The sequence below is a fragment of the Gavialis gangeticus genome, unplaced genomic scaffold (genome assembly GCF_001723915.1).
Source record: "Gavialis gangeticus isolate Ggan-Ray unplaced genomic scaffold, GavGan_comp1, whole genome shotgun sequence".
NCBI classification, from domain to species: domain Eukaryota; kingdom Metazoa; phylum Chordata; order Crocodylia; family Gavialidae; genus Gavialis; species Gavialis gangeticus.
The window spans coordinates 54,580,899-54,596,403 of NW_017729032.1; the positions used below are offsets into that span (position 1 = coordinate 54,580,899).

The following is a 15,505-nucleotide window of genomic DNA, read 5'->3' on the forward strand; positions in this document are numbered from 1 at the left end:
GACAGTTAATTGATTCAGTTTTTGCAAGTTAGTCTAAACTGTGTAGCTTGAACTGATAAACAAGTGAACAGAACTTTTGATTGTGGAAATGCAGCCACATGCATGCAGTGGCGCAGGCCAGAAGCCGGGGGGTGCTAGACCACACCTCCTGGCTTGGCTGAAGCAGAGAGCTTGGACCAAGACTAGCCCACCCACCCTGCAAGGGGTGGTGTCGCAGGGCACTGAAGTGCCTGTTCCTATAGAAGGATGGGTGTTGGTTGCCGGGGCAACCACAGGGGTCAGCTGACCAGGAGGGGGCAGGGCCTGGCGTATATAAGCAAGGCAGGCTGAGACCAGGTTCAGTTCCCCTCTGGCTGCTGAGGAAGTAGGAGATCTGTGGAAGCGGGCAGAGGAAAGAAGCCCGATGGCCTGAGCAGCTTCCGTTGGGAGGAGACCGGGTGGAGGAAGCCCTGGTAGGGATTTTGGGAGGAGAAACTACCTGATGGTTTAGAGTTTGGTTAGCCAGGTGGCTTAGTTCTTGAGTTATAGCCGGTTGGCTTATGATATTGTTTTGTTGTTGTTACACCGGAGGACCGGGTGAGGCTGTAGGGGTTGGAGAAGGCCTCATAGGAGCGCCCCAGTAGTGGGGGGGGGTTCCTGGCACTGGAGAGGGCGCTGCGTTTTGGGGTGTCCTGACCCCGGCCCCAGTGTGGGCAATATCGGGAGGAGCCCAGTGTGGGCACAGCCAAGAAGCCCCAGTGGGGCGTAGGACCCGAGAGGGGGTCTGGAGGCCAGGCACGGCTAAGGCCACCTGAGCCTCAATTGCGGGGATCGCGAGGGAAGGCTCCAGGGAGGGCGAGAGTATCGCGGTGAGCCCCAGGGAGGGTGAGATTATCACGGTGAGCCCCAGGGGGGGCGAGCATATTGCAGTGAGCCCAGAGTGGGCACACAACAAGAGCATTGCGTTTTGCCCCGGGGAGGGCATGTAGGAATAAGAAGCCCCAGGGAGGACATACAGGAATAAGAAGCCCCAGGGAGGGCGCACAAGACTAGAAGCCCCAGGGAGGGCATACAGGAATAAGAGCCCCGGAGAGGGCGAGCGTACGGGTAGAAGCCCCGGAGAGGGCAAGCGTACGGGGAGAGGCCCGGTGTGGGCCTCTAAGGGAAGACAAGCCCGGAGGGCATCCACAAGGGCACGGGCAACAAGAAGACACACCAACATCCAGTACATCTGAGAGGCTCAGGGTGTGGTATAAGGGGAGGTAGGAGCCACGCATAGCCCATAAGGCTGAGTGCACCAAACAAATCTAGGGAAGCAAGGGCCAGGATAAATAATAGCACCGTGTCCAAGGGGACAGAAGGCAGCCTCCCTTATAAAACATATCAAAGACGTGGCGGGTGAGAATGAGGGTGCTTGATTGCCAACTTGGCACGGTAGGGGGCGCCAGGAGAGATCACGGCTGCTCCTGGGTCCCTGCCCTGTGACAGGTGGGTTTGCAGAGGAGGTGCAAAGCATCCTAGGATGCTGGGGGACTGCGAGTTAACTTGAATCTAGAGGGGATCTGGGATATTTCAGTATACCAATTTAACTTACATCAGTTAAGTCTGATACCACATCTGTCAAGATTTACTTCAAACCAGTATTGGACATTTTCAAAGCAATTTATGTACAGTGAGCTTCTGTTGCATTACAGATCTGAACTGGTTTCCAATCACTTATACTGGTTTCTGTGTCATTTCTGCCCCTAGACTTGGAGACAGTAAGATTTGATGGAAGTTTGGGGGAAGATATGCCATATTTATTTGAATATAAGATGAGGGATTTTTCCCTTAATCATCATGGGGTAAAAGTGCCTTGTCTTACATTTGTATATAAGGATTATAAATTTTCCACATACAGAATTTAGTTATTGGGAGAGGTCCTCTTATATTTGAGTAATTGTTATAGATAAAGTGGAATATAACAGCTAGCTCCAGGTTGCACAGGCAAGTCTGCACATGCAGCCTGGCATTGACTTGAGACTGTTCCGTTGTGAACCTATCATGATCTATTGCCACTCAAACCTATCACGATTGCAGAGCAGTAAGATGCATATAGACAGCCGGGCAGCAGGGGAAAGGGAGATTGCTTCTTGCCTCTAGCAGCTGCTTGCTGCGGGGGCGGGCTCTGCCACTGGAACCTGGGCATGGACAATATCTCCCTGCCTTGGTAGCAGCGAAATCCTGGGCTCTGCTCTGGGATCATGTCAAAAAAGTATAATTTTGAATATAAGGGAGCAAGGAAAAGTGAAGTGAAGGAAGTGATAGTAAATTCATATTTAGTCAGAGAATCTTCACTGTGCAAATATGCAAAAGGGAACCATTCTCACACTTCATTGATTTTTATGTGACTTTACCCAGAGGTGTGACTAATGGGTTGAATTAATACTATATAGAACTATGTATTTTAAAGAAATATAAATAAAATACCCCATAGTTTGTTGATTTAAGTAGAAAGAGTTATTTATAAGCTAAAGTATAAATCTTAATGTGAAACTTCAGCAAAGTACACATATAATAAAATATTTATTTATCAGTGCACTTATTCATACCATCCATATCCACAGATAGTTGGTATATACATAAACATTTGTGGTAAATGCACAAACAGTAGGCTATGCCACATGATCATTAGAAAGAAATAGCTTTGGCTTTATGAAAGCTTTTCTAGCCATCATTTGAAAATAGTGAAATAACTGTCTCACTTATGGTCTTAGGTAGACAATTTAGCATTAACTGTTTTTCCTAAGCCTGCTACCACAAATCCATCACAGAAGCTATGATACTTAGGGTATACTCAGTACCACTTCATGTTGGATCTGATGGTTTTCAATGCTGTATGTGAAGGAAGATTCTCTTAGGACACCTAAACATGTGTTGGACCTCTGCTCTGACATGTACCAATTAGCGTGATAAATTGAGTCTGCTGAGAGTCTGCTGGAGCGTGCTAATTAGCATGCTCCAGCAGCCTCCACGTGACGTGTATTCAGCATCCCTGCATCTCAAAATGGTGGTGGGGGTGCTTTAACTAAAACTCGTTGAATGAACTTTAGTTAAAGCACCCCCACCAGCATTTTGAAGCATGGGATGTTGAATACATGTGATGCTGTGTGTGCTTTAATTAGAGCCACTCCAGTTAAAGTGCCCCCCAACTCCCACAACCCTGGAGCAGGTGTATAGATGCCCTTAGAGCCTAACTCTGTTTTCCTTAGACTGTGATCCATTACTTGCTTAGGGGTTTTGCCATAGCAGGTATCTGTTCTGGTAAGATGCAGTATTATCAAAGCAAAGGAACTGCAGGACTTGTTTTCAGCCTTCCATTCCAAGATGCTAAATCTTCCTGTCTGGTCCTTCAACCATTTTTCTGAGGTCTCAAGATGCTTTTTGTTTGTTCTTATTTTCATTAAAATACAAGCATGTTATAGCTATTTTCTGTTGAATAGGGATTTTAAAAATCTCTTTAAATATATTAGTCAGAGAAGAAACAGCCAGATCTGTAGTATATTAGTAATCACCTTCAACCTGTGCCATTTCTTGCCACATTCAAAACTGTTACTCCATAGTACAAAAAGACATTGTAAGTATACATTTGGACCATAACACTCCCCTAATTCTGTGGCTCTAATGGTGGAAAGTTGGCTTTAGCTGCTCTGCCTGTGATTCTGTTTCTGTTTTATAATAATTCATTTTTATTGGTGTTTGAGTTAAAAGTTACACTTACAGTGTAAATTTACAGTGTGGAACAAGAAAGGGCTGGGATAAAGAACTAATCCAACTAATGGAGCTAAAAAAACACCTTTCGGTTAATTTTGGTGAGTGGAAAGCCCAACAGGCACTTATGACATGATTAATCATATCATTAAGCAGTCACCCAGCCCCATGTTAATGCAAATAATGGTGCAAATAAACAAGAAATAAACCACAAAGCTATTGCACAAAATATATGTAATAACTTCATGGCTGGTTCTCATCGTGCATAATACTGAATGGATGGCCAAGCATCAGCTAAATGGGGCTCCCAGCCCCAGGGGCACATGGAGCTCTTGACTCTAGTGTGCTCCGAAGGCTGGGAGTGCCGATCATCTGACTGCTGCTTTCTGCCTCGGGCACATCGGAGTTAAAGGCTCCATGTGCCCTTGAGGCTGGGAGTGGCAGTCATCTGATTTGCAGACCCAGGCTCTGAGGTGCATGGAAACCCATGGATCCAACATGCCCCAGAGGCTTGGAGTGGCAGCTGACTGGGGCTCCCAGCCTCAGGGGTGCATCAAAGTCAAAAGCCCTGGTGTGCCCTTGAGGCTGGGAGCAGCAGTCAGCTGTTCTGCACTCCCAGCCTCCAGGGTAGATGGAAGCTCTTGGACCCAGTGCACCCCAGAGGCTGGGAGTGGCAAATGACTGGGGCTACCAGACTCAGAAGTACATTGGAGTCAAGGGCTCTAGTGTGCCCCTGAGTCTGGGAGCAGCAGGCAGCTGATCAGTATTGCCAGTCTCGGGTATACTGGAGCCCTTGACTCTCAAGGCTGGAAGAGCCGATCAGTTGACTAGCCTGCTACTTGCGGATGCAGGAGAAACCTGGGGTCATGATCCTGGGCTCCCCCTGCACTGGCAGTATGGCACAATTGAGATCTGATCCCCAATCCCACAACTGTGTGTAGCACAGCAGGAGGTGTAATTGTTGGGATCATGCATTAGATCCCATTGTGCCTTTAACTGAACTTCTCCCGTAGACACAGTTCTAGGCCTGTAAGAACACCATCAAATTGCTGATACTACAGTCCAGTAAAAATAACTGCATACAACAGTATGCAGTTTCATAGCATCTGCTAAAGTAAGTTGTTGCTTACAAAAGCTTATGCCTTTCTGAAATAGTCTATAAGATGCCACTGTACCCTGCCTTCTTCTCAACTGCAGACCAGCATGGCTAACTACCTTTCTCTGCATACAGCAGTAGTTATTTCATGTGAGTAAGTGTATGTTGAGTAAGCACTGCGTCATATTAACTTTTTATTTTCTGATTTTGTATGTTTATATTTGCAATGTTGAAGTTCATTAAAGTAGGTGAGTGTTAAATAAAACAATCTGATATTTCCCGTTTTATTCAGCTCTACTGAATTGTAATTAAATGAGAATTGATCTGTACTCATCAGTTGGTTAGGGATAACAAGAGACTTACTGCATATATAGAACTAAGTTCTTAAGATCAGATATAAAAATTTATTTTATTAAGTATAACTAAAACTATAATGTGCATTGTCAATAGGGTTTGGATACTTTATCACAAATGATTTTCTCTTACTTGAGCATGGGTTTACCTTCATTATCTGGCAGCAGGAGAAGTTTGTTATCCTAGGCAACACAGAAGTTAATGCCAAAACTCCCACCAATTTTAATATAGACAAGATTTCAACCTGTCCTTCTTCCCCTCTGTTTCTGTAGTGCTTGGAGGACAAGGCCAAGCCTGTTCACTAGTAGGGAATGAGCAGGTCCAGTATCATCCTGCTTCACCTTTGAAATAAATGTCATGAGGAAGACGTAGTACAACACCCTAGACCTGAGCAAACATGTTTAGCAAATATCAAATTAACCAAAAAAGCAGTTTCAATTTTTAAACTTTTCACAAATTCACCTCTAATTCACAGAATCATTTCAGCTGGAAAAAAAATAGAGTTAAATTAATAAAACAGCTGCTGCTGCTGCTGTTATCGTCTTTTTATCCAATAGCTCCACTTAACCAGGAAGATCTGGTTTCATCACTACCTGAAGGTATTTTAAACCAGAGTTCCCACCTTCTTGAAGATTGTCTTAGGTACCAGATTTTTAAGCATTTTATGTTGAGGTGCTGTCAGTCTTTCCACCTGATACTGTTCCACTTTGTATGTATTAATGCAACATTTATGGAAGCAGAAACTGGAACATAGGTGTCCATTATATAGTGACACTCCTGCTCATATTCTGTTTTTGCTCTAGCAAATATTAGAATAGCTCAAATTGGAGGCATTCATGGAGACCTAACTTAGAATATCACATATGTTAGTGGTTAGGTTGTTCACTCAAATGTGGGCAGGGAGACCATTTGTTCAAATTTGTGTCCTGAATCAGGCAATGTGAATGTAAACCTGGAACTCCCAGTTCTTAGGAGAGTGGCCTAACTACGACCCTAAAGGGTATTTTGGCACATGTACTCTCAGTCCCTCCAACTACTGCTCTGTTTTTCATTCCCAGCCCTGTGCTCTCTGCCTGATTTGCTTCTAGCCCTGTCTGCCATTGTGCTGCCTGTCCTCTCCCTGATGTGCCAGGTGCCACAAACAGACAGTACCTGTGTCACAGGTTGGCCATCCTTGTCCTGGAATATATAGGCGGGTGGTTTGGACAGCCTTGTGGAGATTGGTAAAGTGGTTCAATTCCACTCAGGGAGAGAAGGGAATTGAACCTGGGCACTCTAAGCACTGATCTTCCCAATGAAGAGTGAGAATTGTAAGCTGCTTTCCCGCACTTCCCCAACCATTCATTTCAAATAATTGAAACAAAATGTTTCATTTGACATGGAAAAAATGCTTTTTATTTCAGTAATAAAAAATGAACAATTTTAAATGACTCAGCCCAATCCAATTGTTGTTGTTGTTGTTGTTCAGTCCATCTGCCTAATTGAAAATTTAATTACCAGTATTACCACAGCTCTAATCCACACTGGTGGAAGACAAGTGGCCCCCAAGTCATTTTTATCACCAGCAGTGAATGAAGTATGAATTTTATTCCTTATATTGGGGAACAATGAAATGAGTTATAAAACCAACGGTGCAGCTTTATAGCGTTCACAGTAACAACATCTTTAAATGAAGTGACAGTAATGTGCAGTATAGAGTAACAATATTAAAATAAATGCATTGTATATGCATAAATACAGATCACTGTAGTTACTACATATATTGTAATATTTAAAATTATTGTGAAATGATGTGAGGGGTCTGAGATAAACCTTGTAAAAGCTCTGAATTTCTGTTAAGGATTAAAAATCTAAAAGACACAACAGGTCCTAGTAGGATAACATAATGGGGCACCCTGTAGTGCTCAACTATTAAAGGTTTAATCCTTCATTATGAATTTTCTTGCTTTTGTATATTTGTCTCAGACACTTAAAATAATGTTGTCATGGAATTTTGGATTAATGTTTTTACATAATTTACTGTAATTACATCATTTTTCTGGCTTTTTTTTTCTTAATCCACCAACTGCTTCCAGTTTCAGAATCTCAGCATTGACCCATAAACTGTTATACAATGATCATGAAATTGTACCTTTAAAATACTTTGGAAAAGTTATGATAGGCAAGGGCTTTTAGAAAGCCAACTTTTCTTCAGTCAGGTTAATAAGATTTAAGTTTTTTCTTTATCAGTAAGATGGAAAGTGGCCTAGTTCATAAAAATTGCCATTGTAAGCATATAGAGAATACCTTTTTCATTAAAAAACCCTGAATTTTAAAGTTTTCCATAATTAAAACATGTTTTGTAAACATTGTATGCATATTTCATATGTGAAGGTCACCAAGTGAAGCAAATCTGGTCCTGTCAAACTTACTCTGCTTCTTTCTGCATTACGATTCATCCCATTCTTTGGACAGTGCTCAGCAAACATGCCATTGTTGAATATTTTATATCTTTCACTTCAGTATGTGTTTCTCTGCGTTGTTCACTGCCCACTACATCCCACATTTGGCAGAATGGGAAGAATTATTCTGCAACATATATTCACCCTAACCTCATAACTATAACATCAACAAACACTGAGTTAGCATTTTAATTCAAACTTTTTGGGTGCTTTACAATTGTGTGGGTGAAGATGATTGCCATTGCTAAAATGTAAGTGCTGCTCCTTTTCAGTCTCTGTTTTTTGTATTTTTGTGAGCAATTTCCTGGCTTTTTAAATGTGAAACAGATAAACAAAAAACCATTATTTAGAAGTACTTGCTGGACAACAGCAGAATATCCTGAAGTGAGGCAGATGTGGGAAATTTTCAGTCTAGAAGTATAACTGAAACATTATCCTTTTATAAGGATAAACAGGACTTCTAACTTTTATGTGATTGCAGAATTTGTCTTATGATCTGAGGATTTTATCTCTTAACTCCAAACCATTTTAAGATTGCTAGCATATTATGAAAGTAATGGGGGTGCCATCTCGATTCTTCTTTATTTGCTTGGTATGGGAAAAATAGAGAGCTCCATAAGTTTCCTTTTGTTTTACAAAGAGTGACTCAAGTTGTCTATTGCATCTAATAAAAAGGAAAAATTGCAAAGATATTAGGGGAACAATGGGATGAGGGAATAGGGGGAAAAAGGGAGTACTCTCCACTTTCATCCTTTTCTTCTTTTTCCCTTCTTAGCTCCACATATGTTTTTCTATATAATTTTGATTATTTCTAGGAGCCACCAAATGCTTCCCGAATTGAAATATCCTGCAGTGACTCCTCCTGTTCAGTCCCACAGAATCAGTGTTAAGATTGGCATCTCTCTTTGAAAGTTTTTGTAGTGTCTTAACAGGATATGCAATTCCATACGTTGTTGAAGCACATCTCAGGAAGCAATGGAGAAGGAAAAAAGGAACAAAAGTCAAACTACTATTTATGTGATGTTCATGGACGGATCTGAGAGAGAAGTGTTCCATGCAAGTGTATTGAGCTCTTTGAACTTGCAGCTGGTTGTCTCAGGCTTTTGTGGTAGCCAGTGCTACAGAGTCCAGGGGGCTAGTACTGCTGCTGTTCACTCCACTTTTCTGCTGCCTCCATATTTGGCACCCTCTTCCCCATGTCAAATTTGGAGGCAGCAGAAAAGTAGGGAGTGAACAGTGGTTGTAATCATGCCCTGGGCTCCAGAGCTGTGTGAAAGCAGTGGCTCCAGTAAGAGCCTGCACTAACTAGCATGCGTGTATGCATGAACCAGTTAAAGGGGCAGGATCTGACCCTGGTAAAATTCATTATGAACTGATTGAGCTGGGGCTGTGTGCAAATTGAAACAACAAAAAGATCAGGACATGCAAGAGAATGAACCAGTGAAGATGGGAATGGATTTAAAGGCTCAGGCTATAACTTTATTAACTTAAACATTCACAGAAAAAAGGCAGAACATGGTGCACATTAGAGACTAACTGGTTCAGAAAGGTCTTGGTTCTGATTGTTAATTACTCTCACTGTTAAAAAAAAGTATCTTATTATTATATAAATTTGTCCAACTATTAGCTTCCCCATATTGGATCTCATGACCAGCGATCCTGGTTTTATCTGATTTTAAAAAATCCTCAATTTATGGATTAAAAATGTAACCCCAAATCCACATATTTCCGTATTTCAGATTCCACATGAAACACCACTATAAGTGTGTGTGTGTATATATATATAGTGGTATTTCATTTTAATCATGGGAAAATGTGGATTTGGGGTTCATTTTTTAATCCAAAAATTGGGGATTTTTTTTTAAATTAGAGAAAACCAGGATCCCTACTCATGACTTCCTCTAGAGTGAAAACCAATCTGATTTCAGAAATGACCTCTTCAGGTAGACATTGTAGACCGCAGTTAAATCAGCTCTTTTATTTTTGGATAAGCTAAATAGATATGAATTGTTTTATTCACTCACTATAATACATTATTTCCACACTTTGAATTATATTTGTAGCTCCTTTTAGATACCTTGCTACAAGAGAGGAAGTTAGCCATGTTAGTTTGAAGCCAGGTAGAAGGTAAGTCAGGGTAGAAGCTTAAAGCACCCGATGAAGTAGGTTGTTGCCTGTGAAAGCTTATTCCTCTATGACACAATTACTTTTTAAGGGTGAGTGTAAATCTTCTCCATATCTGGTCTATGATCATGCAGCTTAGTTTTAGCTGTGTTATTGTAGCCCAGGAGCATCATGGACAGGTGTTTTCCAGTGCCAGGAGCCACACAGGGAAACTGGTGTAAGTAACTTGGGCTGGAGGACAGGACTGGGGAGGGGGATGGCAGGTCCAGGGGCATGTGGCAGGTCTGCAGAGGAGAGATGGTGGGTCTGGGGGGGCCAGGGAGGAGGCAGGGGGTTGTCCATATGGGCAACGGGGGACGCAGGTGGCTAAAAATAGCCTGGTCAGGGCCAGAATGGTAGGAAAAGTGCAGCCTTGGGGCTAGAATGAGCAGCTGCGATTTCCCAGCCCCACAGCTGCACTCCTGATGTGCACAGACATTTTCTGGGTCAGGCTGATCTATTCCCAATCTAAGTATATAGTAGATGAACTAACTTAGATTAGGCCCACCATTTTCGGCCTGATTTACACCTGCCTCCCTGTCCTCTGAATATCTGTACAGATGGGAATTTAGATTCATTTGTCCATAGTTAGGTCAATCTAAATGTAACAACTACACATACACTAACATGCTACCATGCCCTGCCTTCTATTACTTGTAACAGAGAGTAGTCTGGTAATAGTTGCACTGTACAGAGGTAATATGCCCTCTTTACTCTCACTTAATATTCCTCTGCTTATACGTCTAAGGTCTGCTTTCTCTCTTTTATCCACAGGATCATATTTGGAGCTCATGTAAAATTGGTTATTTACTGTGGTTTTTAACAGTTGTCTGTGTGACCTCTTTTCATAGACAGGGACACAATCCCCAGCCTTATTAGTCTTTTGTATTTCTTTATTCCTAGATATACAAGTATAAATCTATATTCCTTTCATTACCCTGTGTTAAAATATATATTGTTCAAATGAAGTCACCTTATCTAGGTCAGTCTCTAGAATTAATTTGTCTTCCCCTTTTTGTCATCTGCAAATTTTATCAGCAATTATTTTATATTTTCTTCCAGGTCATTCATAAACTATTGAATAACATTTTGCTGCAAATAGATCCCAGTATAATTCTATTCCCCCTTCCCCACCAAAACTTCCCTGTTTACAGTAACTTTCTGCTATCTTATCAGTTACCATTTTAAAAATCTATTTAAATGAACTAAATAATTTTTGCATAATGGTGTTTTTTATCAGAAAGTTGTACAGGAGTGTCAAATTACCTATCAGAAAGCTAAGTATATTATGTCTTTTTTCATGAAATCTTATATCTTCAAAAAACAGTAATGAGTTTGGATGACAAACCTAAATTCTTATAAAATCCTGTTAAATTGTCATTAATTATACTATCACCTTTTAAATTATCATTGATTATGTCTTAAATCAGCCAATCCATAATTTTGCACAGGACTGATATCTAATCCACTAATATTTTGCATGGGAGATCATTCATTCCATTTGTTCTTTTTAACAATTGCACAACATTGGCCTTTTCAGTCCTTTGAAACTTCCCAAAGGTGCCAAGATTAGTTAAAAGTGGACATTAATGGCCCTGAGAATTCCTTGTCTATTTTTGAATACTCTTGGGCACACAGTATCTAGTCCTCCAGTTTTTAAAATGTTTAATTTTAATAACTTTCTATAGCATTTAACTCTAATTAAACATTTTAATATTTAACCTGTGATTGCTATTTAAATAAAAGAAATAATAAGTGAGGAATTAGAAGAATGTATAGGAAGGTTATAAACAAAATATTCTCTGATTATTTAGTTCCACACAAGTCTTATCCTGGTATATATTTATGCAAGTTATTTAGTAGTTAAATATAATTTTTATTTTGATAAATGTACAATGTAGACAACATTGATAGTAGAGCTAAATCGTCAGTAATTGTTTGGTTTTTTTGCTTTTGGGGTTTTTTTTGGAAAATAAGAACCTTGGTTTGCTAAAGAGTATCTAATACCTGTTTGTAATTCATAAATAAAATGATGACTTTTATTTATTTATTTGGATTATTAGTTCCTATCTTTGGCTCTTCATGATTTATCTTTTCACCTAGCACCTCACCATGGTATCCAAACAAATAATCAGCATTTCATAGAAAAAAAAGTAAAATCTGTAATACAGTGAATTGCCTCTCCAAAAAATAATAAAGCTTTATCCTCTCGCACAATAGCCTATCAAAAGAAATACAATATTCCCCATTTAATCCCACCAGCTGAGAAGAAAACTGGAGTGGACTAGCGCGTTAAATTAAAAAAAAGAAAAAACCTGAAACTTTGTAGGTGGTTTAATATGATCTAATTCACATGCACAGTCTTGTGCAGACTAGTCCAACCATAGTAATATATATAACAAAGGGAATGTCTATGGTGATTTCAACAGAACTGGAACTAGAATACACCTGCCAGCCAATTATCATGGTTACAGCAGTCTTATAGCAGGGTGAGCATGCATATAATATACTTCCCTGCAAGGATTCAGGTTTATATTGTGCAAAATTCATTATCAACAATAAATAAACATCAAAAGTAAGATATTAAGCATAAAAATATATGTTAATCTGATGTGTCAATATGAGTCTTTTTTCATTCCACTCTTAAATAGTGAGTTTAAAATGTAAACTTAAAGTCTATTCAGAAAAATGCTGTGTGATCTGTTGTGGTGTGTTCTTAATCTGGACTTGTTTATTTGACCATAGGAGCCTTTCACCACATTCTTTCTTAATGCAAATGATGGAAAATTTGACCATCCAGATCGAACGTTTTCTTCAGTAGCAAGATCTTGGAGAAATAGCCAAAGAGACACTTCAGATGTGAAGGTAGGTTTACTACCATGTACATTAAATAACAGTAAGTGGATGTCTTATGCTTATATAACATAGAAATGTTGTTCAGGGATGTTCATTTCTGGTGTGCTTTGTTGTTTAGGAGCACAAAAAGTTTTTGTGTTTAGTACTATTACATTTAAAAGCTAGTATATTATACATACTTTAGGCAGAAAGTGGTTGTTAGCAACCATCATTGCCATCATAGAAAACAATAAAAGATTCTTTGAAGTTGAATAGTTAAAAGGTGTTTTCTTTCTACCAAAAAAAATCTAATCTAATTTCGTCCAGATAATCAGGAGATGGAGAAAAGCCCAATAAATTGTTCTTTCCTGCTGTTAACTCAATATTTGGCCCATTCCATAAAACACAGCAGGAATTGGATTTGACCTTAAAGTGTCATATTGTTATAGCTTGCCTAGCTCTGGGTTTGCATTGCCTGGGGCAATTAATAAAGCATTAATGACAAGACCCATTTAAAATGTAGGCTTTTCTGTAGAGCTTTAGCTTTTACTTGACTGTGCCTCAGGATATTATGCAACAATACACATTAGATTAAGCCAACATCTACACAATATACAGAAACAGCCGGAGAGCAGAGTAATTTTGCTGTTGTTATTACTTACCTATTGTTAAATACAAAGGGTTATTGTACATATACATGGGATGTTATGAAAAATAAAACAATATCTTGTCATATTTTGAACAATATGATTTTTTCCTGATTCTCATTTCTGTAGTAATAAGGTTGCCTTCAAAGTCTGGAGTGTCCAATAAGAACTGTGCATTCTTCTCTTGTTTAAAAAGATAGTTTTAAAATAAGTGTATATTGTTTTATTCCTGTCACACATATTATTAAATGTCAGAAGGAAGGGAACATTACCGTAAGCATCTGATTTAATCTGACCAAAAAAAGAACCAATAAAGTTGCTCTTCTGTTTTTAGTCAGGACTCTCTTTCTGCCTTAATGTTAGAGGAGTGTGTACAGTCTCTATCTGCTCTTTGTTCTGTAGCTTCTTGATAAAACAGCATTCTTTATGAACTGGATTTCCACCCTAACCTGTGGCAGGAAATACTTTTTTTAAAGGAAGAAATACTAAACTAATTAGTTTCTTCTACTACACTGTAATTATGTGGGTTCCATTGGAACTCAGTGAAATTGTACATCTTCTCCCAGTTACACTTATAGTGACAAAGAATGGAGTGAAGTGCTGATTGGATAGGGGGAAGTACACACATCAGCTTCTGATGTATGTAATATAGGTTTTCTTCACACCTGAAATGTCTACAAGTTTTGATTTTTACTTTTTACCTAATCCTAGTCTACTTTTACTGAGTCTTTAAATATGTCACTTTGCAGTCACATTCCTTATCTTCTGTCAATAATCTTGGGCAAGTGATTTAGTTTCTTTGCTTCAGTTTCCCTTCCAGTGATTGGGGTACCTGCAATGACTTGGAGACCTGAAACTTGTTGGAGTTAGAAATACAGAAAAAAGTGGTGTTCTGAAATATTCATTAGTACCAGCCTATTAATTTGATGACTACTGTAATTAAATAGATGTTGGTATCCTATTGACAGCAGGAGCAGTGTATGTAATTTAATTTGACACCTCACCTACCCACTTTCCATTTAGTTATCTATTCACAAAGTTCAAGGAAAACCTTTGTTTTGCTTTGAGGTGAAGATTACTTCACAGTGTTTCAGAGACTACTGTGGTGGAGAGCCACTTAAGTTATTCAGTCTTTTCCAGTCTGGCTATCACCCAGCTATGGAAGATATCCTTCCATCAGACTATCATAGAACAAATGATTTCCATAATGTCAGCACCATATAATGGGTTTGCATTGCACATAATGCACATGAGGCTAAGTCTAGGACTTTGGCATGTGGCAAGAGTTGCCTGACTGCCCCAAAATACATTTCTGCAGTTGTACATTACATCTGGAATGTGAAGCCCTAACAGTTTTTACATGAGTAGCAAGAATTTTTAACATATGGAAAACATAATGCGGCTGCAAAAGAGTGTTTGTTTGTTTACCACCTAAAATGTCATGGATTCACACAGAAATGTATCTGTGCAATTTTCAAATGAAAGACAAATGGAAATTATACGAATAAAACCTCATTAATGTTTTGAAAACATAATGTTTTGCATTCCATTTTTCATCCTACTATTAATTCTTTATTCTGTTTCCAGTAACTTTTACAATTAAGCCAGTTACTATACCAGCTTTTGAAAAAGTAGTATTAATGCTTATGCCAAATAGTTCTTGTGTACTTTTGCTACATTTTGGAAAACATATTTATGTATTATAAAATTTTATATATATATAACATTTATATATATATAACATATAAATAACATTCCTTGTTAAATAATGTTCAACATTCACTTCTGGAGGAGGAAACCTGAAGACTGTCCAGATCAACAGGGTGGTTTACAAGCCTAGCAGTATAACAGGCCAACATATCAGAGTATCAGAGTTCCATCTGATGTTCTCTGTTTTTCTTCCAGTTCTGTGACATATACCTCATGTTGATAAAGAAGAGGTGTTTTTATATTTTATATACATACTAGGTAATATAACTCTTCAGTGTTTACATTGCTAGGGTATTCATTACTAGAAATATGTACACAAACTTGAGGGTGTTCTAGGAAGAACAGCAAAAAAAAGGAGCTGGATAGGTTGATTACAGGAGAAGATAAAAATAAATGTGCATACTCTGGCTAAGTGCTATCCAAAAGGAGGGATGTGATATGGTATACCAACACTCTGAGAGAGGGAGGAGTTTATTCATACATTTCTAATGCACCTAGTAGAAAAGTGATGCTTTTATGCACATTGATAT

At 39.2% G+C, this 15,505-nt stretch overlaps 1 protein-coding gene across 3 annotated transcripts in view; it reads left to right on the forward strand.

Annotated features, from left to right (window-relative positions):
- Positions 1 to 15,505, forward strand: part of LOC109302590 (neurobeachin-like) — a 494,933-nt gene that overhangs the window by 356,594 nt on the left and 122,834 nt on the right. For all 3 annotated transcript variants that reach the window (XM_019524185.1, XM_019524186.1, XM_019524187.1), the window contains exon 11: positions 12,529 to 12,648. In XM_019524185.1, the coding sequence (XP_019379730.1) occupies positions 12,529 to 12,648 (120 nt within the window). The remainder of the gene's footprint in view (positions 1 to 12,528; positions 12,649 to 15,505) is intronic.